This window comes from Asterias amurensis, chromosome 4 (genome assembly GCF_032118995.1).
Source record: "Asterias amurensis chromosome 4, ASM3211899v1".
In the NCBI taxonomy this organism is placed as follows: Eukaryota; Metazoa; Echinodermata; class Asteroidea; order Forcipulatida; family Asteriidae; genus Asterias; species Asterias amurensis.
In genome coordinates, this window is record NC_092651.1 from 10,491,890 (window position 1) to 10,518,743 (window position 26,854).

The window sequence follows — 26,854 nt, forward strand, 5'->3', positions numbered from 1 at the left end:
TTGTTTTTTTTTTCACTTTTAACTTTTCAGTTGTTTATAAGAAATTGTCAGCACTTTATAGATCTGTTTTTAATGATTCACCAATCCTGGACAACCGTGAAAAAACTAAACTAAGCACGCTCTGATAGTATTCCTTGCTGTAAGATGTCCAGACTATTTAATTCATTCAGAAAGCTCTCATACCAGAAAGGCTTTATTGTGACATCTTTCCATCTCATTTCTGTATATAAAACTGTTTTTTGTGTTACTGTTCATCCCTTGATTAAATCCTAGATTGATTGCTGTGATTGTTAGAGAGATTTCCTCCTTGCAAATAGTTGGTTGAAACTCAAATTGAACAATCCTTAATTCCAAAGTATGGCACGGGATCTGGTTTCTATAAATGTGGTTTGGCATCAGTGATGATAAGGCTTGGCCACCGAGGTTGTGCTGTCAGGGGCTAGCCTGAGCAAGACTTAATCTGGACTTATTACTTTTATCAAGTGGTGGGTTGCGTCCCTTTAATTGCCTCATGTTGTTATAGATCTATTGGAAAGTAAAATGTGACTGGCAGAATACAAGAAAGAATGTCTGAGAGGTTTCGTTTTAATCCGACTTGGTATATCATTTTCAAGAGGGCCTGTGCTGACAGACTTCTTATTGTAATTGTTGATTGCTTTGGGTTGTTGGAAAACAGTAATGGGTGGAATGATACCTTCAGGATGTGTTCAGTGTATCATGAAATGTTTATCTTTCCACCAAATCATACATTACTAACACCATTGACATTTTAAAAGTTAGTAAATCTCCTGTGGGTTGTGACATGGTTGCAAAAGTGACTTTGCAAAAAGAGATGCATGACGGTGTAGTACCAAACGAGGGCAGCAGACTGCAGTGAAAATGCAACTTGCCTCATGCTCCACACTCCACACAAGTGATATAATGGATGGGTCTCTCTGCAATTATGACGAAGCGGTTGCCCCAGGAGAACACTACAGATCACGCCCCGACATATGTCAGGCCCCTTTAGCCACTTCTTCACCAAAACCTTTCCTCCCAAGGCGTGACAACATTTGGACAGCTTTTTAACCTTTTCCCCCCCACAGCATTTAACCGACATTTTTTTCTGAACAACTCCCGAGTCCCATGATGGCAATTAATTTCTGATGCCACGTGCTGTTGCTATATCTCTTCTTTTCCCCCGGACTCGTTCCTTCTTACTGGGGTGACTCGGAACCCAAGGCGGACCGTTATATGACAAACCTCAAGAGGATTGCACAAAGTATAATCTCAGGGTAAGGTAGTATATTGTTGGTAAATTTTCCACCTGGATAGATCGCGGCACTAATATTGTCTGGGATTTGTTTCCGGTTGGGTTGACGCTCTGTTCTCAGCACTCAGTTTGTAATGTAGCCTGGAGTAGTGAGGATTACAGAATAAACCGAGAGTGACTTCTTTACAGAAAGTTTGCCTCCTGGTTTTCTTTCTTCAGTATAGTTAGGATCCTGTGTGATGTGATCTGAAAACGTTAAGGTGGCTTTATCATTTCTGTCATCAAGAATTGTAGTTGAGTATTACAGGGCCCAATTTCATAGAGCTGCTTAAGCACAAAAAGAAGCTACGCATTAGAAGTTTACGCATACCAGAATAAAGTTACCAGCCAAACTACCGTGTAACGAGTTCAATTTGTGACTGTATTCAGCTCATCTCTGCTTAGCAGCAAATTGTTAAGCAGTATTATACTGCCTAAGCAGCTCTGACACTGCTGTAAGAAATGTTTTCCCACACACCCTGAAACGAATGAAAGAGAGAACAACAATTCTGTGTTCAGTTTATCAAAAGACTTTTTCATAATCTTAATCCATAAGTAAATAGAATAATATTGACGTGTGGCCTTTTGAGTCTCCTCCATTTGATTTTGTCAAAAAGATTTGCTGAGAGAGCTTTTGCTTAAAAAATCTTGGATTGATTCTTCTTATTGACTCTCCTGCCTTTTCCTTTCGCTTGCTTGCTCCAAGTCAATCTGTTTAGTCCGACTTATTGGCTTAATCATCTGAGCAACAGATCTGTCTTTGTCCACTGTTTATGAATAGCTAATTGTTTCAATCAAACAACAATAGCCTGTTTTGGATGTATTGTTCACTTTGTGTTTCAAATGCAGCACACAAAGGAATCTGTGTCCTAATTTGTCAATGGACAAGGGTACTTGATTCGAGTTGAACACGAAATCGGTTGAGAGCGGGGAGACTGAATGGGGAACTGTTGCAATTGTTTGACAGCGGCTTTACAGACGCTAGTTAGGTTTACATTGGCAACCATCCTTAAGGTAATTTGTCTGCCTGGCTGATTGTCATCTTACCCATTAGGATGAAGTGGAGTTTTTGTCATCCTTTGCTTTGGTAAGGGCTTTTCCTTGTTTTGTTTATAGAGATGACTCACTGGACTGTGCTTTTGACTGTGGATAACTTTGCTCTAAGTAAGATTGGTCTGCGAGTCGCTATACCATGCTTCCTCTTGTGTTTATCTTCTTGCCAAATCAAAAGAGATTCTGGGGGGTTTAATCTGCTTAGCCAAATGTACACTGTCCTTATTTTGGTTTGAGAAGATGCAGGGGATAATCTTCAAATGTCCAAATTATTCATGCACCGTTCTTTTCATGGTAGAGTACTTTGGAGGTGAGTCTGATAGACAGTAGTGCCTTAAGTCGTAAATGAAGAGAGACAGGAAACTTTGTCAAGTGGAAATAGTTGTGAAAATATGGTAACATTGTGTCTTGTCATGGAGCAATAAGAACAATTTAGGGGGTGCTTTTTCTGATGAATCATGGACCTGTGAATATGTATGGTTACAAACATTGTCTACTAGTGATACAGCTCTTTAGTAGGTCAAATATCATACGCTTTTCACGCTCTTTTCCATGTCCGGGGCAAATCCAACTTAAGTCTAATATGATTGAGCGATGAAGTTACACAGGATAAAGCAATCTGCAGAAGAAGAAAGGCCAGAGATACATTCACCCCCGACAAGGAAATTTGATCAAGTCCCCTCTTCCCTTCACGCCCTCCCGATCTTCTTCTGTGCAGACAGCGTAGGTCGTTTTTCCATTGTCGGATTTAGAGATTTGCTGCAAGGCATTGTTTTAAACCTTGCAATTGAACTTTTCCCCCCTTGTGTAACGTAAAACAGATTAAATAAAGTTTGACATGAAAATTGGAGCCGACAGTCATTGGTATCAAATAGTCCTCTCTACATGAAGGGTGTATTTTTTTTACTAGGAGTAAAATAAAAAAAAAAGCTAAAGCAGCATGCAAAGATTCTTCTCCTAGCTAAAGAAAGTGACTCGTATTCATAGTCAACGTTGCTTGTGTTATCGGGATGACAAGCTCAACTTTTCTTATTATTGTGCAGTACTTTTTTATTTGAGATATTGAAGACAGAGGTCTTGAGGTACTTTGAAGGAGAAAATACAAACCATTCCAGTTTACTTGAACTATCCCCACTTCTTTACCCCCTTATCATTAAGATTCCTTCCACATAAGATGGGAGTACACATTATAACTTCCATCCATCCATGAGGACATTAAATGGAAGAGATAATGTTTACTGAGAAAACTGACCTGGCGCTGTCGGAGCACACACAATTTTTTTTTTATAGCAAAGTGTTCCCAGAGTTAATGGTGTCTTGGATTTTTTGGCACGCGCAGCAGCAGTCTTTTGTTACATGCGAACGTCGTCGGGATATAGAAGTGACTGTTTATTTTGGCAGGAGTTAAAACAGAGAAGAAAACTACATCCATAATGGCAAGGTCGTTATTGATGTAGCGTCTGGAAGGAGGAGGGGAGGCGATCCAAGGGGTTGCGAGGATAAATCCTCCATGTGTTTCTATCCATCTACGTATACTCAGCTGTCGGGGGAAACTGGGTTTACAGAGAGGTATCTTACCTCTGTTTTTATTCGGTCGGGAGGGGAGAAATAAAAGGAAAGCACTGTTATTCCTATTTTCATCATGGCAAATACCCTCCCACTTTAAATCTTGGGAGGTTATGGTTCAGTCAAGTTCACGTAGTTATGTTACAGCTATTTAGAGACCGATGTTCATCCTACAATACACTTGACCAAGATTTCTATAGGGCACGAATTGTGGAGTGCGGGGCAGATGCATCAACAATCTTGGACTCAGTGGAGGATCAAAACTAACTCATGGAAGTCAAAGGTTAATAGAGGAGTGACTAAAGGGTCAGAGGTTAGTCAAAGATACTCTACGTTTGGAAAAACCATGGAGATAGAAACTACCTCCATGGGAAAAACAGTACCGGGGCTATAAGATAAAAGTACTTCCTCATCCTTTTGATAAAAGTTTTTCCAGTAGGGGGTTGAAAAAAGGGACAATCTAAAAGTAATTTATGGTTAAAGGTTTGTGATGGAAATTGTTGTAACAGCTGCTTCCCAGGTTGTGACTGTCATTTTCTCAGAACAAGTGTACCGTTGTTTTCTTGATGAAATGAATGAGCAATTAAAGTTCAAACTTCAAAATGATCCTACAATATAAGATTTAAGACCCCTTTTTTTTAAGACTCCCTGATTGTTACTGTCATTTTCTCAAAACAAGTGTACTTTGTTTCCTGATGAAAGGGATAAGCAAATAAAGTTCAAACTTCAAAATTGTCCTTCAATTTAATACCCCTTTCTCATAAGCAGAAAGAGATATTAGGATTTAAGTAGTATTATAGTCAAAAATCGCCTGTCAGGATTATGTGTGATGTCATAAAGCCCTGTTGATATTTTACACAAATGCAAAGTGAGGAAAAATTATATTTGTGCAAAATATTTGTATAAACTTTCGTTAACGAAACTTTATTGGTCACTCAGAAAAGGGATGGTAATGTGTGGGTGTCAGAGTTGTCTGGAATAACCTAAAGGTCAACAGCAGATTAAAAACAAAAACAAGTTCTTCGGTGAAAGTTAATTAAACTTCTCAGGCATACAAATTTGAGCTTTGAACTAATTTATCAAACTGTGTGCAATGACAGGATCTTAAACACACGGTATAAAAATAAAGTGATGTTTTTTTTTTTTAGCACACAAAGGAAAGGAGGCTCAAGTCCATCTCTACCGCCCCCACAGTTTACGTTACCCCTATAGCTATCCAATGTAACCACAGCTACCCCCTCTGCCTCCCCATCCTACAAAACCACAAGCATCTCAAACAGGAAATATTAATTTGTTTAAGTTGCTGGCCAGCATGGGCCGTAGTGTCATCAAATCTATGGGCGGGCGGTGTGTTCGGTGTTTGATCTTTGCGTGGGAGCTAAATGAGGCGGTTCCCCATTCATCTAATGTTTATGTTCATCGTTGTCGGCAAGCACTGATAACGTCTTACTGGTCTAGTAGTTTTGTTTTTCTCTCTCTCTCTCTCTCTGTACACTCATGTGAAAGGTCTTCCAAGGCAAACACTGTTTTGATCACACCTCATCCATCAGTTCACTTTCTTGATGAGACTTAACACACAATATTCGAGATTGACAGAAAACGCCGAGCTCTGTCAGCAAGACACTGTGTTTGTTTAAGTTTTCAGATGAATTTTAAAGTGGAATGATATATTCCCAGTGTGTTTATTCCCAGTGTGACAATATAAAATGAAATTGATGTTACAGGCAGTGGACACTATTGCTAATTACTCCAAATAATATTATCATAAAACCTTTCTTGATTACGTGTAATGGGGAGATGTTGATAGTATAAAACATTGTGGGAAACAGCTCCCTCTGAAGTGACATAGTTTTCGTGAAAGAAGTAATTTTCTAATCCCACTCTAGTCAATTCTTTGTTCAACCCCAAAAATCATTTACAAATTTACCCAGTCAGTTTCCCTTGTGGTTTATATTGATATCTGAAACAAAAAGTCGCATCCCCTTATGGTGATCCCCTAGCTGCCGCTTCCCAGGTTGTATCGTAATTTGGGTGTGATCCCTGGCAACACGGCAGTTAACGGTTGTATGGCTTCTGACTGGCACCCCCGAACAAAGATATTGACAAAATAGGGACACTGCAAATATAGGGCTAGATAGCTCAGTTGGTAGAGCGTCGGCACGTTAATCCGGAGGTCGTTGGTTCGAATCCCACTCTAGTCAATTCTTTGTTCAACCCCAAAAATCAGAAGTAATTTTCCACGAATTTGATTTCAAGACCTCAGATTTAGAATTTGAGGTCTCGAAATCAAGCATCTGAAAGCACACAACTTCGTGTGACCATGGTGCAAGGGAGTTTTTTTCTTTCATTAGTATCTCGCAACTTCGACGACCTATTGAGCTCAAATTTTCACAGGTTTGTCATTTTATGCATTAAAAATTATGTTGAGATACACCAACTGTGAAGACTAGTATTTGGCAATTACCAATAGTGTCCAGTGTCTTTAAAAAGTTACATTGTCTCTTGGAATTTTGAATTGTGCAATTGTAAAAAAAAAAAAAAAAAAGATATTGACTAATAGGGAGACCCCCAACATAGTGCTGGATAGCTCAGTTGGTAGAGTGCAAGTATTATTTTATTTTTCCTGAACGAAGGCATTGACTAACAGGGAGACCGCCAACATCTTTGATAGCTCAGTTGGTAGAGCTCCGGTATGTTAATCTGGAGGTCTTTGGCTCTAGTCCCGGTCCGAAAAAAATTTCTTTGTTCAAATCTTTTAGAATTTACCCAGCCAGTTTAGTTTACCTTGTGGTCTATTCAGTTATTTATTTATTTTTTAGCATTTTTTAGTTCTAAAATGGAATTTCTCACTAATTCAGAAGGGAACAAAATTTTGTTTTGTAAAAAAATATTTATAGTCTAATGCCGTCATGAGCTTCAGGAGAAGAAAATATTCCATCGATCATACAAATACTATCTGCAGACTTTAATAGCTTTCCTTAAATCAAAAGTTGACGTTCAAAATTGGTTAGTGGGTGGAATTTGTTTTTCTCTAAGAAATTAATAGTTAAACATTTCCAACAGATCTTGCATAGTGACACTCCCACGCTTTGTAAAGCTTAAGTTGGGTATCGATTTAATATTGATTAACTTTACACCTAGCTGATTAATCCCTGTGGTCTGTCCTTTTTAAAGTATTCATAATTCCCTCCAAAAACTTAAAATAGACATTGTTATGTCATCTATCATAAACAGTCAGAGTTTTTTCGTTCTCTGTTTGTTTTTGAGTCATCATTGTCGCGTCAAACTCGACTCCGCCAATAAATATCCGCCCATCTTTGATGATGAAAGTCTTTGCAAACAGTTAATCCTGTTTGAGCTTCTCAGTTTCACACTCCCCGGAAATTAATCACGACTATCAAAAAAAAAGTAGAGAAAAAAATATATACATGATTGAAAAAGAGAGGAATGTTTACCAAGTTACCTGAGACTACTATATACTCTATTCCTTGGAGACACAAGTCCTGCGATTTGGTACTCTATTAGCTCATAACCCAGTATTTATGAACCTTTAATGGGTCCAGACTGACTCTTGATTACCCGCACTCATTTAAACACCTCTACTTGTAAGGAATTGACGCCTCGTCTGCATTATATGGCGTCGTGTCACTATAGAAAGGGCCTCAATAATTTGTAACGGCATACAAGCCCTGGTTACATGTATTATTACATCCCAACCATTGTCTCATTTCTCGGTGGTCAGCGTAAGAAGACGTCAAAGATATTTCATATCTTGTGTGAAGTACACACCCACGTCTCATGCAAACAGTAGGTAGAGATGCTTTTGTGCTGTCTAACCGATTTCTAGAAGGGTAAAGTATTAGTATAGGCCTGTAAGTAATTGCGCTCCCCACCTAATTGTATTTGCTCTCGTGCTGTTGTGTCAAGAATGTTAAACCCCCTCCCCTGCACTTTTAAGAGAGACGTTTTAGATTGGAAAGAAACCGCAATTGTGTAATATGAAAGCAATATCATTTACCACATGTGGTCAGAGCCCAGTTTCTTAAAGCTGGTAATCAGGAAATTATTGCTTGCCACTTTTCTTTGCTAAGCAACGAATGAGGAGGGCACCAGTTGGAACATTGTAAACTGCATGGCATTTTGGCTGGTAACCAGTGTCTGTTGAGCAGGATTTTTCTGTGCTTAGCAATTTGTTGAGCTTACAGGCTTTATGAAATTTGGTATAGGGCTTGAATTTGACACTGGACCGTGGGCCTGAGACCAGAAGGGCAATTCCACGGTCAGTCGCATTACACTTTTCAGTGTCATTTCTCGATCTTGGTGCTGGAAGTTCTATGTGAGATATTCTTTCCAGTAAGTTTATAAGACTGATTTGTACTTGACACCCAAGGCTTTGATTGAATTGATAATAGTAGAAATGTTGTAGGCTTTGTGCTCTGGATGTTATAACGTTGTAAAAAGCAGTCAGTCGCATTACACAAAAAGGACATGGTAAAAAAAACACTTGTCACAATTCAAAGATATCCTCTATCAAAAAGCTTGCGAAAGTGTTACTATATGTAACACACAACTCTTAGAGTATCCAACAGGATACTTATAAATGGTCAGCAATTTGAACTTTTAGGTATACATGGCAAAACCATGGTCAGTCGCATTACGGGCAGTCGCATTACAGTTTTCCAGACAATGTAGCCACGCCTACATGGAGCCCAAGCCGAGTTCTTGTTTGGCAAAATTAGGTTCATTCCTTGTCAACAACTAAAAATAAATTGGTTTCATATGTTAGCTATAACTTCTAAGTGGTAAGAAAGTTGTGACAAAAAAATTGATTTTTTTTTGTGTCATGTCCATGTTTGCTTGGAATTGCCCAGAAGTTTAGTGTGGGCAGTCAATTCATAACTGGACAAGTCTGTGGGTCTTGTGTTTTTCAATACCTTACTATGTGTACATCTTGAACAAAATCAAATTATGGTCATATGTTGACTGTGAATCTGAAAAAATATTTGTCAAGTCTGTTGAGTAATGAAAAGAACTTAATGCCCATAAAGACAGATGAGATAAATCTTCTTGTACATTTCTTGTTGAACATTTGCTTGTTAAACAAAAACCAGTTAGGATTGCTAAACTGTGTCAGGAAGTTTTTTTTCTCATTTTGAATCGGGTCTTGAAAATGCAATTCTGGCCCAATGAATATATTCTGGCCCTATAAACATTTTAAGCAACGTTGGTCTTGTGGATCATTTGAGCCCATTTTATTTAACATCTTTGACTTAATTGTTAAGGGGTCTTTCTTTACCATCTTTATAGCTTACAAGGATCCACTGTGGACCCCTTTATCCTTTTGATTTCCATTTAGGATACCATGTGTTAAACAAACAAAATTTGAACCTGCGCCCTCCAGAATTAACATGCTGGTGCTTTACCTACTTAGCTGTCTAGCTCCGGTGGTTAATACCAAGGGTTGAAATCTAGCTCGGGTCAATGTTCTTTTGTCAACCTCAAACTACTCCAAACTTACCCTTGTAGCTTATTATTTCACTTCCACTATGTAAAGAAAAACTTCCAGTAACATCAATGGTAATAATTAAAGGCAGTGGACACTATTGGTAATTACTCAAAATAATTATTAGCATAAAACCTTAATTAGTAATGAACCAGGGGGAGAGGTTGAAGTAACGTAGTTTTCGAGAAAGAAGTAAATTTTTCCACAAATTTGATTTAGAGACATCAGAATTAGATTTGAGGTCTCGAAATCAAGCATCTGAAAGCACACAACTTTGTGTGACAAGGGTGTTTTTTCTTTCATTAACATCTCGCAACTTTGACGACCAATTGAGTTCAATTTTGTTTCCAGGTTTGTTATTTTGTCCATATGTTGAGATACACCAAGTCAGTGAGAAGACTGTATGTTTTGACAATTACCAATAGTGTCTAGTGTCTTTAAAGTACAGTAGCACTATTAGATTTGAGGAAAGGAGATATTTAAGTCAAGCCACTTAACTCTTTATCGCGCAAACTAATCACTAATGACCAGTTTTAAATCCCTTCAGAAAAGATAAATATCTCACAGCCACATAACTTTCAGAATTGGAAAGAGGACTCCCTGAGGGGGCTACTGTAGTTTTGGGGGTCACAATTTGCCACAATCGTTTAAACAATTAATGTGTCCATATGATAAATTTATCACTAAAATAAATGGTGCTTGAAAGTGGTCAAAGAGGTTAAACTTCTGAGTTTGAGCACATGGTTGGCTTAATTGGATATTTGGCCGAAAACTTGACACTGAGTTTGAGCAACAGTTCTCCTGAAGAAGTGTGTAGGTGTAACCATCGCCTACGCTCAATAAACTTTACTTTCAAAAGTAAACATTGATTTTCTTTTAATCATTAACTGATACACGCCCTGTCTCTATTAAGAATCATACCATCTATATATAGAGCATTATTGATATATATTTGATATATTCTGTTGCGGTGTTTGAGAGCAACAGACCTCCTTGGGTAAATATCACCTGTAATGACAAACTGTGACGATTTCCCCCTCTTAACTCATCCCCACGGGACGCTTAATTAACCTCAGTCAATATGGAACCTTAAGGACTACAAAGCAATCATCAGACGTCTGTTAAAAAAGCAAGGAAAATTACGTCATGACCAAGCAGATTGACGTCACACAAAGTGTTGATCATGTTGACTTGGCCAGATTTTGTTTCTTTTTACCTAATTGATATTGGTGTCTTATTAAAAGCATGTAGAGACTGCCCCCTTTTTAGATTGTAGGCTGTGTACACTGAGGTTAGTAAACAAGTAGATGCCAACTGTTTTTTTATTTGTAACGGTTTGTTTTTTACATCACAAGGCCTCAGAAGCCATATTAAGGTGATGGCTACACTTAACTGATTTGGGCTATTGACCCAAATCAACTGTCCCTATGGCCATGTTGCCACCTACTCCTGGGGCTTAAACAGGGTTACCCCTTCACTGTCCGTGAGGAGTAGACATGGGTATCATCCACTAGGAGCCTGGCTGGGAGAGCAGAATACACTACTTTCCCAACTTTTTAGTTATTGCAATTATGGCTAAGTACATTTCTTAAAACTCTTCCTAACTTCGGACTAGTCCTAGGCAACGCTAAGAGATATGACTAGTATTTAGTTAAGACCAGTTACTTGTCCTAACTTCAGATAAGACTAGTCTTATCTCTTTGTGGAATCAGCCCCTGCTCAAGGGCACAAGAGACATGACCGGGTATCGAACCCACGATCTGCTCCTGACAACACCAGAGCTTGGGTCCGGTGAACTAAACCGCTCGACCATAACACGCCACTGCTGAAATAAAAAAATTAAAAAATGGAAAGTTAATAGCAAGGTAAGATGTTGATGATGAGCGAGTGTATTCAAATAATTGTTCTTGATCTCACTGTATAGTTTTTGTCAATGTTTTTAAATTAATTTTCTTTTTTCAATTCTTAGCTCGTATTGGCCGTTTTCGACTGCAGGCAGAAAAGGTGAAATATATGCTTGACAATACCCCTGGTAAAAAGAAGGGATCCACAACACAACTCTTCAGAACCATAATGGATAAAGGTAATAATATTCTTTACTACCACTCGTATCTAGTTGTCTATTCATAGAGACGGCCCTCATGGTCTGTAGTCACACTAAAAAGATGTCCTTAAACTTTCAACAGAGGGCGCACTTCACTGTACCAGTCTTCTGATACAAGTGATTGATAAGTTTCTTGGTGTTTGGTGAGTCACCTAAAAACATTATCTGCGTCAAACATCTCTTAACAAGGGATTTCAAAGGATTTTTCTGCAGTACCGTGACATAACAAGAGTAAATCCCCCTCTTTCCTAAAACATCTGGTTTGTGTCGAGTTATAACTCACTAACAAATGGAATGGCAGATACTTTAAGGCCTCTACAAACTCAGTACAACACCAACACAAGAATCTAGAGGTCTAAAGCCTAAGTTCTACATCAATCAAGTTCAAGGTTATTGACATCAGTAGGAAATTAGGAAAGACTCTTTAAAACTAACCACCTAACACTGTTGCTTTACTTGTCACCGGCTCATCATCCCGCCAAAATATCACCTCATTTTCTGTTCACATCATTGGTCACCTATCTCCAAAGGAGTTGAGTTTATGCTCCTGCTGCTTTACAAATGCCTCAACCAATCTGCACCCCAAGAACTCTTTTATTCATGCGAACCTCATCGAACAAACCTTGGTGTACCCTCCGTTTCAGCTCTACTGACATACAAATCCCTCAACCAATCTGTGACCCAGTACCTCCAAGAACTCCTTCATCAATGCAAACCTCGCTGTACCCTCCATCCAGTCCAGCTAGTGACATCCAATCCCTCAACCAATCTGCACCCCAAGAACTCTTTCATTCATACCAACCTCATTGAACAAACCTTAGTGTACCCTCCATTTCACCTCTACTGACATACAAATGCCTTAACCAATCTGCACCCCAGTACCTCCAAGAACTCCTTCATCAATACAAACCTCGCTGTACCCTCCAGTCCAGCTAGTGGCATACAAATCCCTCAACAAAATCTGCACCCCAAGAACTCTTTCATTCATGCGAACCTCATCGAACAAACCTTGGTGTACCCTCCATTTCACCTCTACTGACATACAAATCCCTCAATCAATCTGTGACCCAAGAACTCCTTCATGCCTACGCCTCACTGTACCCTCCACTTCAGCTCTACTTCTCAACTCATCCCATACATCGCTCATACTAAATCATATGGCCATTCCTCCTTCTCTCATTCTTGGGAAAACAATTTGCTGAACTTCATCATTACTGTTCTAAATGGCAACATTTTCCAATCTTTGCCCAAAATGGGCCTCTGTAATAATTAACTTATGGCTACTTTCAATTGTAAAAAAGGGGTTGGTTTATGACTTTTTGTTTTAAGCTACCACTGCCTCAGTTGTATCACTGCAATAAGATAAGTACAAAAATTATGTAGACAAGCTTGAAATTGTTTTGTGCTCTATGTTTTTTATTCAAAGTTTTCCTTTATTTTTGATTTATTTCAATACAGGAATCATTTCCTACACTGAGTACCTGTTTCTGCTGTGCATACTTACCAGTAAGTATCTGTTATACCCATAACAGAAATAGAGCCGAAAGAATGCTGAGCTTGACTGCCGCGTGTGTCATCTATGGCCAGCTTATTACACCACGTCATCACGTGACACGCGTGTATGGCAAAATGACAACCCACATAGACCATTTTTACGTGTTTTCATTGGTCAATGTTCATGACGTCCACTGTATGACATCATATTATCACTGACAGCAAAACAGTCGAGTTATTTGCTTATTTTGCCATACACGCATAATAATAAAAAAGGTTTTCCATTGAAATCACACGCGCAATGTCACACTCTGAGTTCTCCGGGTTCTTTTTCTATGGTTATACCTAAGTACTCCTTTATATCGCAGTATATGCTTCAGCAATAACTGTGAGGAGCCTGTCTTCACTGCATGGTAATGACCAGGTTTTGGTTTGGCAGCTACATAGTCACCGGCCACCAACATAAGGTCCTTTACTACACATTAAAGACCTGCTCCCGACACTGTCAGTGCTGGTAGTAAGTACCTTTAATGAAGAAAAAAAAGGGTAACAATCATCAGAATTTTTCATTTTTCATTTTGCTGATATTTGTATGGAATTGTTCTATTCATGTCCAAGGGCCATTCTTTAGGCTGTTAAATTTTTGCATGGGATCCTATCTCTTACACATATTTTACTATAAAGGCTTATTTGCAAAAAAAAAACAGACTATGAGCTTTGAAAGTTAACATCACCATATTTAAATACTTTGGTTATTGTTCGCCTGTTTGCATACCAGCTAGCTTAAATTGATACATTGTCTGTACGTAAGCGTGGTGTGCACGTGGCACCGTCTGTACTTGTAAAAAGTTTTCACAAAAGTCTGTCACCATGGAATATTCTTGTTAAGGGGCCATTTAAGTCCACCAGTTCACATAGCCGGTCTTTATATCATGTAAGTACACCCCTTGTTGACCAGTTTTCAACCAATCAGGGTACATAAGCTGTATTAATTGTTATTACAGTTGAAATAGCGAGCTAGAAAACTTGCAAAACATGAAATATTTGGTAGAAATTAACATACATATTTGTATCAATTAATTAGTAAGTTCATCATGTAACACAATTCAGATGTTAACCCTTTTTAGATCCAAAAAAGCCTGAAGGGGCAGAAAAATGACAGCAAGATTTGACCTACTTCCACTCGCATAACGAAGGCAAAGTAAAGGTCATGTCCAGATATGAAATGGTTCTTATGTTAAACGAACATTACAGAATTGGTTTTGCTAGCAAAAAAGTTGCTAGCAGTGTAAGCACTTTATGTAATCCACCATATACATAACCTAACAAACCTGTAGAAGTTTGAGATCGATCGGCTATCTGGGTTAAGAGAGAATAGTGAAAAATCGATTACAAATCTTGCATTGCATCAATGCCAAAACAACCATGAATAAGACGCTCACCGAGCGATAAACTCCAAACGCGAAGTTAGATTATTTATTTCTCATCAAATATGAAACTTCAGACGGAATTATTTCAAGGGATGTTTTCTACTATCATCATCATTAGACCGTGTAAGTTTTATGTAAATCTGTGATCTTCACGATTTTTGTTTCTTACCAATTCTGTCATGTTCCTTTAAAATAGCGACTCAAGGAACACCAAAACAAATTTTCTATTTCATGTTCTTTTTGTTGACATGTCGACTAAACAAATTTGAATAACTGAATGAAAAGAATTAGTGATGCTTGGGCATTTCGTGATGATCATATAGAAATAAATGCTCTCTCCATTCAGTAAAAAATGTCAACAAAAATAACATGAAGGGTTTTAGAAACCGGGAACCTATGTTCTCTATAGTGTTATTTGTATACCAGGATGATCACAAGTGACTCAACACTACACTTATTATGTCCCTCATAGGACCACCTTTCTAACAATCAGTTATTGTTCCTCCTTTGTTTCCTTGTTGCATCTTTGTGTCAACTTTCAGCTCCTTGGTACCATTGTTGAGATGTTTGCTTTTTACTCCACAGAACCCAAGGCAGGATATGAGGTGGCGTTCAAGATGTTTGACCGAGACGGCAACAACAAAATAGACCGCAGAGAATTCCTTCTGGTATATTATTGTTATTATTTACTCGAACCACAACAGTAAAAATGAAATACATTGCACAAAACATGGAGGAAGCTATAAATCCCAAAGAGAAACATAAGCAGATTAACACACTAAAAAAAAAAAGCAGTTGGCTTTTATTTGCCACATGGGGGCGCCCCGATGTATAACTGCAAAGCAAATTCCAACTAGTGTTAAATTTATTACCTAAATGCAGTAAATTTTGGTCACAAGGTGGCGCTGTGCTGAAAAGCAAGAGTGTCTTGTCTTACAAAAATGCCACAGAGCCTGGACTTCCTGTGGGCACAATTTGTACACATCCCAATGGAAGAAAATATAAAATCAAATATTTCATGGAAACTGCACTGCTGTTTAGGGGTTTCAATGTTTAATTAGAAGAAAAAAAATCAGTGTTACTTTAAAACTTATTGCTCTTTATGTTAAAATTGTGACACAAAATTTAAAGATTAGTATCTTGCCTGCCAGGAAATGCCGCGGAACGCACAAAGTCACTCTTTTTGTAAGAACAAGGGTCACACAATAAATAGCAGGGGTATGTTTTTCCCAGCTGTAATCAATAACTGTTTGGGTCATTGACCAATGGTTAACAATTAGCCACGTGAATCGTAACAGTTAATAGTTACGACTGCAAAACACACCCTTAATGTAATATTTACTTTCAATGGTTTGCCAACATTTAATAGTGTATTATGTGGTCCTTACTTTTACACCGATGTTTGTAAGCAATTTGTACCATGTTAATATTTCTTTGAGTAGTGTTGGTTCTGAAAAGAACTGGTGTTCTTCTCTTGAAGAAAAATAAGAGCATACTTATCGAAACATTAAGTTGTTAAACCACCATTTCTTTTCAGAACCCAGCACCTCTCAATGGAGGTTTAAAAAAAAAAAAAATTAAACTTTTTATATGCAAGTCGCCAGACACACAAGGCCTGAATGCCACTGGGCTACAATATTTTTTTTTCCAGAGGCCTTTGCCACCTACTCCTAGGGCTGAAACAGGGTTACTCCCTTTACAGTCCATACATGTACATACATAGCAAGGGTCACGACCGGGTTTTGGACCCACACTCTGTCGATCAAACACCAGAGTTGAATCCGGTGCTCTTAACCGCTCGGCCATGACACGCCACGTCACATGGTGTTACGGCAAAACTCTCTTAGCTAACTCATATGTTTCATGACTTGATTAATAATTAGATTAAACATTGTCTTCATTTTACAGATGGAGGAGATATTCCGTAAGAAGACCGAGAGCGATAAGAGCAATGAGCTTGTGAGTTTATTAACCAAATACCGCTACACACCAAAGCCAGTATGTAATGTCCTCCAATTTCTATGGTGTGCACACGGCAGGCCTCTGTGTTGTTGTTTCCAGACAGATTATGCGTCCAGAATAAGTTTTTCAAATGTTTGCGGCACAAAAACTCAAAACTCAAAATAAAAAAAATAGAATTAGCTGTTTCCTGCTGCTTACCAACCAAAAGGACCTATGGTATAAATGTAACAAATGACCCTAGCATATGGAGCCTGACATTTCGATTACAAAGCTTAAATGCAGTGGACACTATTGGTAATTACTCAAAATAACTATTGGCATAAAACCTTACTTGGTGTCGAGTAATGGGGAGAGGTTGGTAGTATAAAACATTGTGAGAAACGGCTCCCTCTGAAGTGACAGTTTTTGAGAAAGAAGTAATTTTCCACGAACTTGATTTCGAGACCTCGGATTTAGAATTTGAGGTCTGGAAATCAAGCATCTAAAAGCGCACAACTTTGTGTGAAACGGATGTTTTTTCTTTCATTATTATCTCGCAACTTTGACGACCAATTGAGTTCAAATTTTCACAGGTTTGTTATTTTATGCGTATGTTGAGATGCACCAAGTGAGAAGGCTGGTCTTTGACAATTACCAATATAGTGTCCATGGCTTTAGTTATGCGAGAAAGTCTATGCTTGGGTCAAAATGTCAGGCCTATTACTATTTTTGGCAAAATCAAAGTAACATCAATTGCTAAAACTCCCTGCTATGGAAAAAAAATAAATTGATACTGATGCTACATTTACTTGAACCAGCGCTTAATTTATGTGAGTTGGCAATTTCTTTCCCAGTTATTTATTTTGACCTTTTTAAATATTTTATAAAAAAATTAAAAATCCCTATTCTGACTTTCTTTGGGTATGAAGGGCGGTTTACTATAAGAAATGCACTCTGTGTAAAGTAGTATAGAAATCTCCTCAATAAACATTTGACCTCATTGCCACAGTAAGCCATTTGCATGTTTGATTTGAATATTGTCTGTTACAATGACGTGCTTCAGCATCACAAGTTACCATTTAAATATGAGTTCCTCAGACTATAGAGACACTTGCTATGTCACACGGTTCAGGACAAGCTTTTGTATAGCAACCGCCAGATGCAGACTGTCCAGATGAACAGACCCTGGTACCATTATGCCATACACATCCATTCAGAGTTGTGTATGGGTATTCACGGTCTCTTACAAAACTAAGCAAAAGCTTGCCCCGAATCATCTGACATAGCAACTGACTCTATAGTCTGATGAATTCAAATTTAAGTGGCAACTTGTGATCAAGCAAGTCATTGTACCTGACAATATTCAAATCTAAATCGCAAATGGCTTACTAGTCAACTAACTTTATCTTCTCCCCCTTTTGCCACACAACACTGTCCAATTGAACTAACCATTGATCTCTTTTCGTTGAACCCCAGGCTGAGTTTCTGTGCACTGATAATGTCTGTGTTATTCTTTGTGCGCTGGGTTTGGAGCTTTTAGTGTGGGTCTTTTGCTCGGTGTTTCTGCTACAATGTTTGTCTATCTCTCTTTTTCTCTTTTTTTTGTTTTTATGATGCGCTGATCTGTCTCTCAACACCAGGCTTTGTGTGAGCCACTTTCATAATTAAATGAAATTGTTGTCTGTTAGAATAAGAACAGTTGTAGTTAAAGGCACTGGACACTATTGGTACTTGCTCAAAATAATTGTTAGCATAAACCAGGCATGCAACTTATCAGCTGATCAGCTGACTTCCTCTTTTTTTGTTTTCAAAACAGTGCCATAGAAAACTGAAAAACACTGTACTAAAGTTAAGTGTTATCGGACATTTTCACCTTTTTTTGCAATTAGAAACTTGCATGTCTGATAAAAACTTCATTGGTAAGTTTTTCAGACAGAGGTTATTTATTACTCAAATAATCAAAGACTTTAGATGAAGCCTTTTCCATACATCTGAAAGCACACCAAGGTAATGCAACAAGGGTGTTTTTTTTCTTTCAGTATTCTCTTGCAACTTTGATGACCAATTGAGTCCAGATTTTCACAGAGTTGTTTTTGTTTATGCATATGTTGGGATACGGATACATCAAATGGTCTTTGACATTTACCAAACGTGTCCAGTCCCTTTAAGAGTTCATATCTGATTGCCAACAGCATGTACTTAAACATTGGAGCCGTCTGTGGGGATTATGGCCTCAAAGCTCCCACAGTGCAATCAACAAATCAACTTTGCCAGAGGATGTTATCTCTCTCAGCGAACTTTTACAGAGTGCGGTAAAAAACAAATTGCTCAAAAGAAATCAAGAACTTGTGAATGGAATGCTATGCAACAATTTCTTTTTTTTCAAGCATATTTTCATAGTTATAGTTACAAAAGGTTTGTCAGATTGCACAAATTCAAATAAATTCAATTCAATTTATTGTAAACCTCACGTTAAAAACCTGAGACAAAAATTCAATTCAATTTATTGTAAACCTCACGTTAAAAACCTGAGACAAAATTTTCAATGTGCCTCCTACAAGAAACAGTTTTAGAGGGAAAAACAAGACAAATTGTTTGGGGAAATGTTTTCATTTTTGGATGTAATGGTTTTAAATTTGGGGTACTACTTCTGATTTACTTATCAGAGCGACTACAAAAGAAAACAATTGTAAAGTTTTTATTTACACATTTGTGTTGCTGATAATCAGAATGAGGACCTCAGATGCAACTATGTAAAGATTCTAAACAGACAAGTGAGCTTTGTATTGATTTTTAACCAACAACAAAATTAACTTGCTGTATTTATTTATTGCATATTGCTACAGTATTGTGCATTGTACTGCATTTGCTGCACTGTGAATGCATGATCAAATTCATGTGCTTAAACCCATGATGCTCATGAAGACTTTTTTGCATCTTTCTGTGTAGATGTTTGTGTTGTATCACTGTCTGGCATGCTGTATGTGTTGTTTCTGTTTAATGTTAACTTTGCACACATACATGTAGTATCGTAAATTCAGGTTCATACTTCCTACGAATGCGAATGTGTAACAAATTTTGGCGTCACGTGACCACTTTTGCAGGAGTTCAGCACAAGTCAACAGACACAAAATTATTCGTAATGAATTGTGATGTGAAAGTTCGTTTCGCATTCGTGGGAAGTATGAACCGGGCTTTAGTTGCATCATTATCATCTGCTTGTCTTGGTCAATGAAACAGCACCCTAGTTTGACTCTGTAATGTATCATAGCGCATGCACTTGAGTGTGTAGTTGTCTGAGCGCATTAATGTAGCTTTTGGAAACTTTGTGTGTGACTTTAGCTTCAGTTAAGATTCTGTCCAAAAAAAAAGGCAGCAAGATGGTAAGGGCATTGTGCTGGATGAGTTGCAGCCACTGACCTATATGATGCCAACGGGTGAGCAGGTCGGGCCTTTGCGCGTGCACAAATCGTGAGGTTGTCACATACATGCGGCGGTCGTTTTGAAACTCGCATAAAAACCTTTTTTTATACAAACACTGCATACAAACACATGTATATGTTGTTGTTTTTTCTTCTTCTTAAAAATGATCAAGAGAAAACCATGTAGCGCACGATAGGGCTCTTAAAATTCGGATGCACACCAAACAAAAATCAAACACTTTTGATCTTGGTTGTGCTCCGTGGTCATAATGGGTTGATGTGGCTGGCAGCCAAAGGCGCCCTTGCATGCCAGCTTCTCAAACACGTTGAAGCTGCGTCCTTCGCAATTCAGCTCTTAGCTGCGAGTAAGGATGATAAGCCCCCCCAAACTATTATAATCGGAAAGCATTCTGAACACCTTGCATTTTAATTCAGTGTGCTTCGGCCAAATATTCACATAGTTGGGTCCAAAATGCCCAACAGTTTTGAAAAATCCTTTGGAGACGAACCCTGGATGTACTCTGTGAATCAAGAAAGGGATTTGATTTATCATCAAAGTTTTTTTCTTCTTGGATTTTGATTCCTAAAGCTTTTTATTGCCCACATTGTTATTTTATTGATTGTTTACTCCTCTTGAAAATGTTCTTGTTCGGCACGCGTTGATAATGTTCAATCAATGCGAGTTTCAAAATGGTGTCTACTGACTGCAATGAACACACACAACCTGCTATATCCTAGTCAGTATTATAAAAGATCAGTGGTTGGAACCCTTCCCAATGTAAGTGGCCACAAGAGGGGGCTATTGGCAGAGCTCTGTATTGAGGGAGTTGCGACTACTTGCATAGAGAAGCTATTTTTTTGTCCAAAAACTACATGTGCACCATTTTCCCCATCTGGTTACACCACTGATTGTCTCCATTATATTGCTCAGTTCAATCAGAGTTCAATATAAATATATTTTCTACACCTCATACCATTTAGTCTGGACTGCTGTATTAAAGGAACACGTTGCCTTGGATCGGTTGAGTTGGTCTTTGGAAAGCGTTTGTAACCATTTGTTATAAAAAGCATATGATTAGAGAGATATTTCAAAAGTAGAGTATAATGATCCACACAAGTATCACTTGAAATTGCGTGGTTTTCCTTTTACTTCGTCGACTGTCACAGTCAACCATTTATGGGAGTCAAATTTTGGCCGACCGTGGTTGTTTGCAAAGTGAAAGGAAAACCACACAATTTCAAAGCAAATTTGTGTGGATCATTGTATTCTGCTTTTAAAATATCTTTCTAACCACATGTATTTTATAATAAACGGTTTTAAACGCTTTCAAAGACCAACTCGACTGATCCAAGGCATAGTGTTCCTTTAAGCATTGCTACCTGTGTATTATTTCCACTGTAAATTAATTGGAAAGCATAATGTCTGGCTTATTAAGTATTCATCAGTCCACCCTTGCATTCAATTTTCCAATAACGCCTGCCATTATGTGACAGCTTAATGAGTAGCGTCATAAACCTCCATACTCTTCTTCAGTTTGTGTTTGTGTATTTAGGCACTTAATATTAATTGGATTTTTATACGAATGAGGTCACTTGAGCCCGCTTCATGTTTCCTGCGAAAGCAAATGCGATACAAATTTTGATGGCATAGGGCTGTTTTTCGCAGGGAATGTTTGCAGGAGTTGAGCTTAAGTCAACTGATGCGAGTTATTTGTTGCGAAGTTGTGACGTCAAAATTTGTTTCTCATTCGCATTTGCAGGAAGTGTGAACTGGGCTTTAATAAGCTGTATCCAGCTCTGGCCCTAACTGTAGTGGACTCAGTTTTCACAAACTGAACACAAACTATTCATTGTCTTTCATTCCATTGCAATATTAATTAATTTAGAGTATTTTATTGGGAAACGGTAATGAGACCATCCAACGTTAGAATGACAAATATCTGAAAAAGTTTACAGACAATTCGTCACAATATTTCTACCCTGTCAATTGAGACCTTTGCACCACTGAATTTTACTTTGTTCACATTTCTTTACTAAAGATTTTTTACTGAGGTGAATGTCTTTTGGCTATTATGGACCCATCGCAAAATGTGAAGCGCACTTGCACGCACCTCTGCTGTCTGTCATTTCGTGTGTCAAAACGAACACAAAAAGATGGTACACGTGTTCATGCAGGCACCAACGAACAAAGCACGTCAACCATTTCTGCCGTTTTCGGGGAGTCCATTCCTTTTGTGCATGTTTTGACACCCAAAATGGCGTGCAGGAGACGCACATGTATGTGCGCTGCGCGTTTTACAATAGGTCCTATTGCCGGATTAATTTTCACAATGGATTTAACCTGACACCTATCCTAACCATTATATTATTGACACTTCTTCCTTTCCGTTTTCCCCTTTCCTGTGTGTATCATTCTCACTTAACCCCTGGATGATACTCTGGTCATCTGCATGTAGGTATCCAATCATACAAATTGCACTCCCAACAGTTCTCCTGATTTCCCCCCAACCATTTTTATCCTCGTTACTTTTTCTGCCGTTCCAATTCTTTGGCTTCATCAGTTTTAAATTTATACTATTCAGTGTTTACCAATTTTTATATTTCTTTGATTATTTTCAAGTTTATCGTATTCAGCATTCACAAATTTTTATGTTTCTTTTCATCAGTTTCGAGTTTTTTTTATAGCGTTCACCATTTCTTTTGTATGTTGGCTTCAGTATTTTGCCTGTGACTTTTGATTATTTAATTGCGGTTGCCATGGAAAGCATGACCTACTACTCTATTACTTGAGCATAAATTGCACAATGTTACTAATTTCCACTGTGGCCGTTATAGGATAAGATTTTACAAGAATCACTTCTTCCTCGGGATACAGTTTCCTTAGCTGTCAGAAATAATGATGGAATTTATATGTTGGCACTCTTAAAAACGCTGACTTCTGTCTCGTTTTACAAGAGCTGTCTTACATTCAGGTCAGACAGGCGCTCCAGAGTCGCGTCGAACCAAAGAGAATGGGAGCGGCTGTACGTCGGTCCCAAGTAAAATTTGATTTCTGACAGTTGAACTAATTTGTAAATTGGCTAGAAATAGTAATACAAAATTTGTTTAAGCTGGAAATGTTCTATTCTTAATCTAATGACCTGCTTTAGTACCACTGTAATAGGGTATTCCATATTACTATTTGAAAACAACAGGCTGAACAGCAGATGTCAGTTTTCCATCTATTTTCATCCAATTTCCATACATGAGCCTAAAATTGGCCAAGATCAACGACTGAAACTAAGACGCTCCCAACTGTTTCAGACGTCAAACTTTTCATGTGCTTAATTCAGTATTTTGATTCGGTGTTACTCTGGAGCCATACACATGATGACTCCAATGCATGTTATGATAAATAGAAGATGTGTTTGACATAATGCGGTAGCTATCGTAGCCTAATAGATCAGGAATAATGCTCCAGAAGGTGATTCAGCTTCAACCGCATGCAAATTAATCTATTTAGAGCAATGTTAAATAGAGCAGTGTTTAAAAATGTTCAAGTCACTTCATTGTAGTTATGTGCAAACTTCTAGTTACATTGGTGCCTTTTTGCTGTAACTTTATGTTCAAGGCTTTTTGAATTGTTGATATTTTGTAAATATGAATTTTATAGAGGGCTTGCTTTTTTGCTTATTTTGCTTAAGTACTAACATCATGCAATTTATTGTGGTCAGATCGCTAATAGACCGATCCAGTAGGCTCCGCCCACGACGCATGTGTGAGCAAGAACACGTGGGGCTCTCCAATGCCTTTCTGCACAACTCTGCCGCGCGCCCCTAGAATGCGCACGCATGTCGGTCCTTATTTGTCGGACTTTCGTTGCGATGTGATTGGTCAATATGCAATGGGGCGGAGCTTAATGGATCGGTCTACTGAATCACTCATCTTCAATTCAGTTTGCCTTCTCATCAAAAGACACAAATAGCATAGGGCTTATTGATGTAGCAAGCTGAATACTTGAAGAAGTTGGCTGTTAGTTTCTGACACCAATGTCTTGAAAACAAACTCGGTCTTTTATTGCATGATTGACATTTTTTTTAAAGAACTAAGCATTGACAATTCTCACGGTATGTGTCTTTGAAAAGAATGTGGAAATGCTAGAATTATTTGCACATGCATTTTTTCATGCTAATGCGTCTTACTGGTGACGGATCAGTTTTGCTTTTACTTCTTCTCATGTTAAAATAATTAACATCTTTTCTAACAAACCCTGTCACTCTGCGATACAATTCACTCCAACATTCACAATATAATGATCTTTACCAAAACCTGGGCCAAATTTCATAGAGCTGCTTAAGCAGGAAATTCTGCTTAACAATTGTTCTGCATTAAAATAAGCAGCTTTACCAGTCACAAAAAGGTACATGTAGAATGCTTCTTTGGATGAAAACCGCATTCTGGTAAGCGTATTTATATTGTGCTAAAAAGCTACTTTTGGTGCTTAAGCAACTCCATGAAATTGGGCCCAGAACTTCACCTTAATCGGCACACAATATAATTTACTGCACCTGTTAATCTACTGCACCTCACATAAATTGATTAGAAGCTAACCAGCATCCTAGGCGTAGGTGACACTTTGCACACATTTTACTACTTGCTACTATTATAGACAAACACAATGTAATTTAGAATCTTGGATTGTTCATCTCAAAAGGCAGTTTGCAGCAACAGCCGTAGTCAAAATCAATCAACTCAAAACTAACTAGCGTTCGATAAAAGACGTAATAGGACAATCTATTTTAAAGTCTAGGAAGTAAACAAATTTCAGAATTAGTGATTACAAATTTGATGATTCCTACAGGGTTATATGGTCTACTGTTTATGGAGCCATTATTTTTCCATTTGTGTGAGGATGTTTGGATGAAATTCAATATATTGCAAACTGGCTTTCAGTGGCACATATTCTGTTAAAGTTTTTTCGTAATTGAATGGACCAGCAATTAATCTCAGACATTTTCTGAGGAAAAACAGTTTAGTTTGGTTGGACATAAATTCTTACGTGAACAACTGAACTGAGTTCATGACAAGCTGTGTAAAACTCACTGCAGTGTACTAAGGGAAGATGAATAACTGTAGTCAAAACTATCTTAACTTTTGTCGATGAAACTTTCATCTATCATCGAGAACAAGTTCCCACATGACAATCACTAAATGCTTTGCAGAAAAAAGTTGATCAACATTTTAGTAGAAAAGTTGTAAGGGCATGAATGGTAGACCTTACAAATAACAGGTATTAACTAAATTAAGCCTCTCCAATAATCAAAGTCATGCTGTCATAACACCCATCATTGATTATGTTCCTTTGCTTGCCATGAAATTAACGAGCGATAGTAGTGTTGACATTTTAAACTGAGTTGTGACACTTTTCTTTTAAGGCTTTGAGAGACGCCAGAAACCTCAAGACTAGATCCTCAACTCAACCGGTAATTGTGGTGGATTTAATTTTAACCAACATGACTACAAAATGCATTCCAACAACACATACATATTTTTTACAATACATTGTTTTGGGGGAATTGAACACTAAATGCGAAACGTAGGAACGTGTGAAGTGCTTGAAAATACCCAGTGACATAATAACAGTGTTTTATCACAAAACGTTTTTGAGTTTTCCACGTTTTTCATTATAACAGCTTTTATTATTTTACCCATTAATAATCAAAACATTACATTTTGCTTTTTGAATTTTGTTCCTGTTTCTTTGCATCTTTTCAAAAGTGCATTTTGTAAAACTTCATTTTTTGTACGTTCTGGTGTTATACATATTTCTTTGAGAATGTATTCTCCAACATTGTTTTTTTTTTCTTCAAATGTGTGAATTTACAAACTAGGCTGTTAAGGCAAAGATACCTCTTGGTGGTGGCGCTTTATTTCTTTGAATCAAAATTTAACTAAGACCACAGCAGTTACATTATTTGGTTTTTACCCTTGCACAGATGTGTGTAAAGCACTTAAACTCGGTATACTATCCTGAGTCCATTAATTAAAGGCAGTGGACAGTGGACACTATTGGATTTAACTCAAAATAATTATTAGCATAAAACCTTTCTTGGTAATGAGTAAAAGGGAGCTAGCTGTTGATAGTATAAAACATGAGAATTGGCTCCCGCTGAAGTCACGTAGTTTTCGAGAAAGAAGTAATTTTCCTCAGAATTAGAATTTGAGGTCTCGAAATCAAGCATCTGAAAGCACATAACTTTGTGTGACTTAACATATCAGTTATAGTATGATTTTCTCTTCATGATGATTTGGTATTAGTAGTTTGTTCAGACAAAGCTTGATTTATAATATTTTTTTATGTAAATATCTTTCAAACGGTAAGTCAATAAAGGTTTCTTGTTGCCAGGTCAATCCACTTCCTCTACATGATTTCCTGTCAGTTCACAGAATGCTTTACATAAAAGCTACAACCAAAAGCGAAACAGTGAAATCTGAAGCCAAATCTAAAACCGTGTTCCCATTGGATTTGAGGGTTAGAGTACCACTACATTTCTGTAGAATGACAAAATTAAATCCAATGGGGACGCATTATAAACTGACCTCCCTGTCAACTTACTGCGACTGTGATGTAAAACTAACTCACCGAAAAAAAGACGCAGAAGACTTTTGCAAGCCACAGTAACTTATAAAGGCCGCTGAAAAGCTCCGCACTGTAAACCTACAGCAACCACGCTGTTAAAAGTCACAGAAATAAGTTTTTGTGGTTTTTTTTCCTCTTTTTTTTCCCTTGGTCTCTGTATGGTATCTAAAATGAGCACAAGTAAAAACCAGACAGGTTTGTAAATCTATTTACCAGAAGCTCAGATGTAGATATCAGGCATTGTCATTTCTTGTAAATCTGGTCAAGCTGGTCCCAAAGATATGGGTAGAGCAGAAGGGAAACACATCAAACTTTAGGGAACTCCACACTGGAATACGTGTATGAGCAACAATGGATTTAGTATATGTTAGTTTTGTATTGGGCTTTATATTTTGTTTGTTTACTCCCGCACCGATGTATTCAGCGTTTTA

General features: G+C 37.8%; 1 protein-coding gene across 7 annotated transcripts in view; it reads left to right on the forward strand.

The window, feature by feature from the left end:
* The window catches only part of LOC139935711 (calcium uptake protein 3, mitochondrial-like), a 201,568-nt gene that overhangs the window by 111,665 nt on the left and 63,049 nt on the right, over nt 1–26,854 (forward strand). For 2 of the 7 annotated variants that reach the window (XM_071930249.1, XM_071930255.1), the window contains 6 exons: nt 11,383–11,496; nt 12,976–13,023; nt 15,027–15,109; nt 16,350–16,439; nt 19,112–19,156; nt 25,219–25,266. In XM_071930249.1, coding sequence (XP_071786350.1) covers nt 11,383–11,496; nt 12,976–13,023; nt 15,027–15,109; nt 16,350–16,439; nt 19,112–19,156; nt 25,219–25,266 — 428 coding nt within the window. The remainder of the gene's footprint in view (nt 1–11,382; nt 11,497–12,975; nt 13,024–15,026; nt 15,110–16,349; nt 16,440–19,111; nt 19,157–25,218; nt 25,267–26,854) is intronic. The other 5 variants (XM_071930253.1, XM_071930254.1, XM_071930250.1 and 2 more) reach the window with 4 other exon arrangements.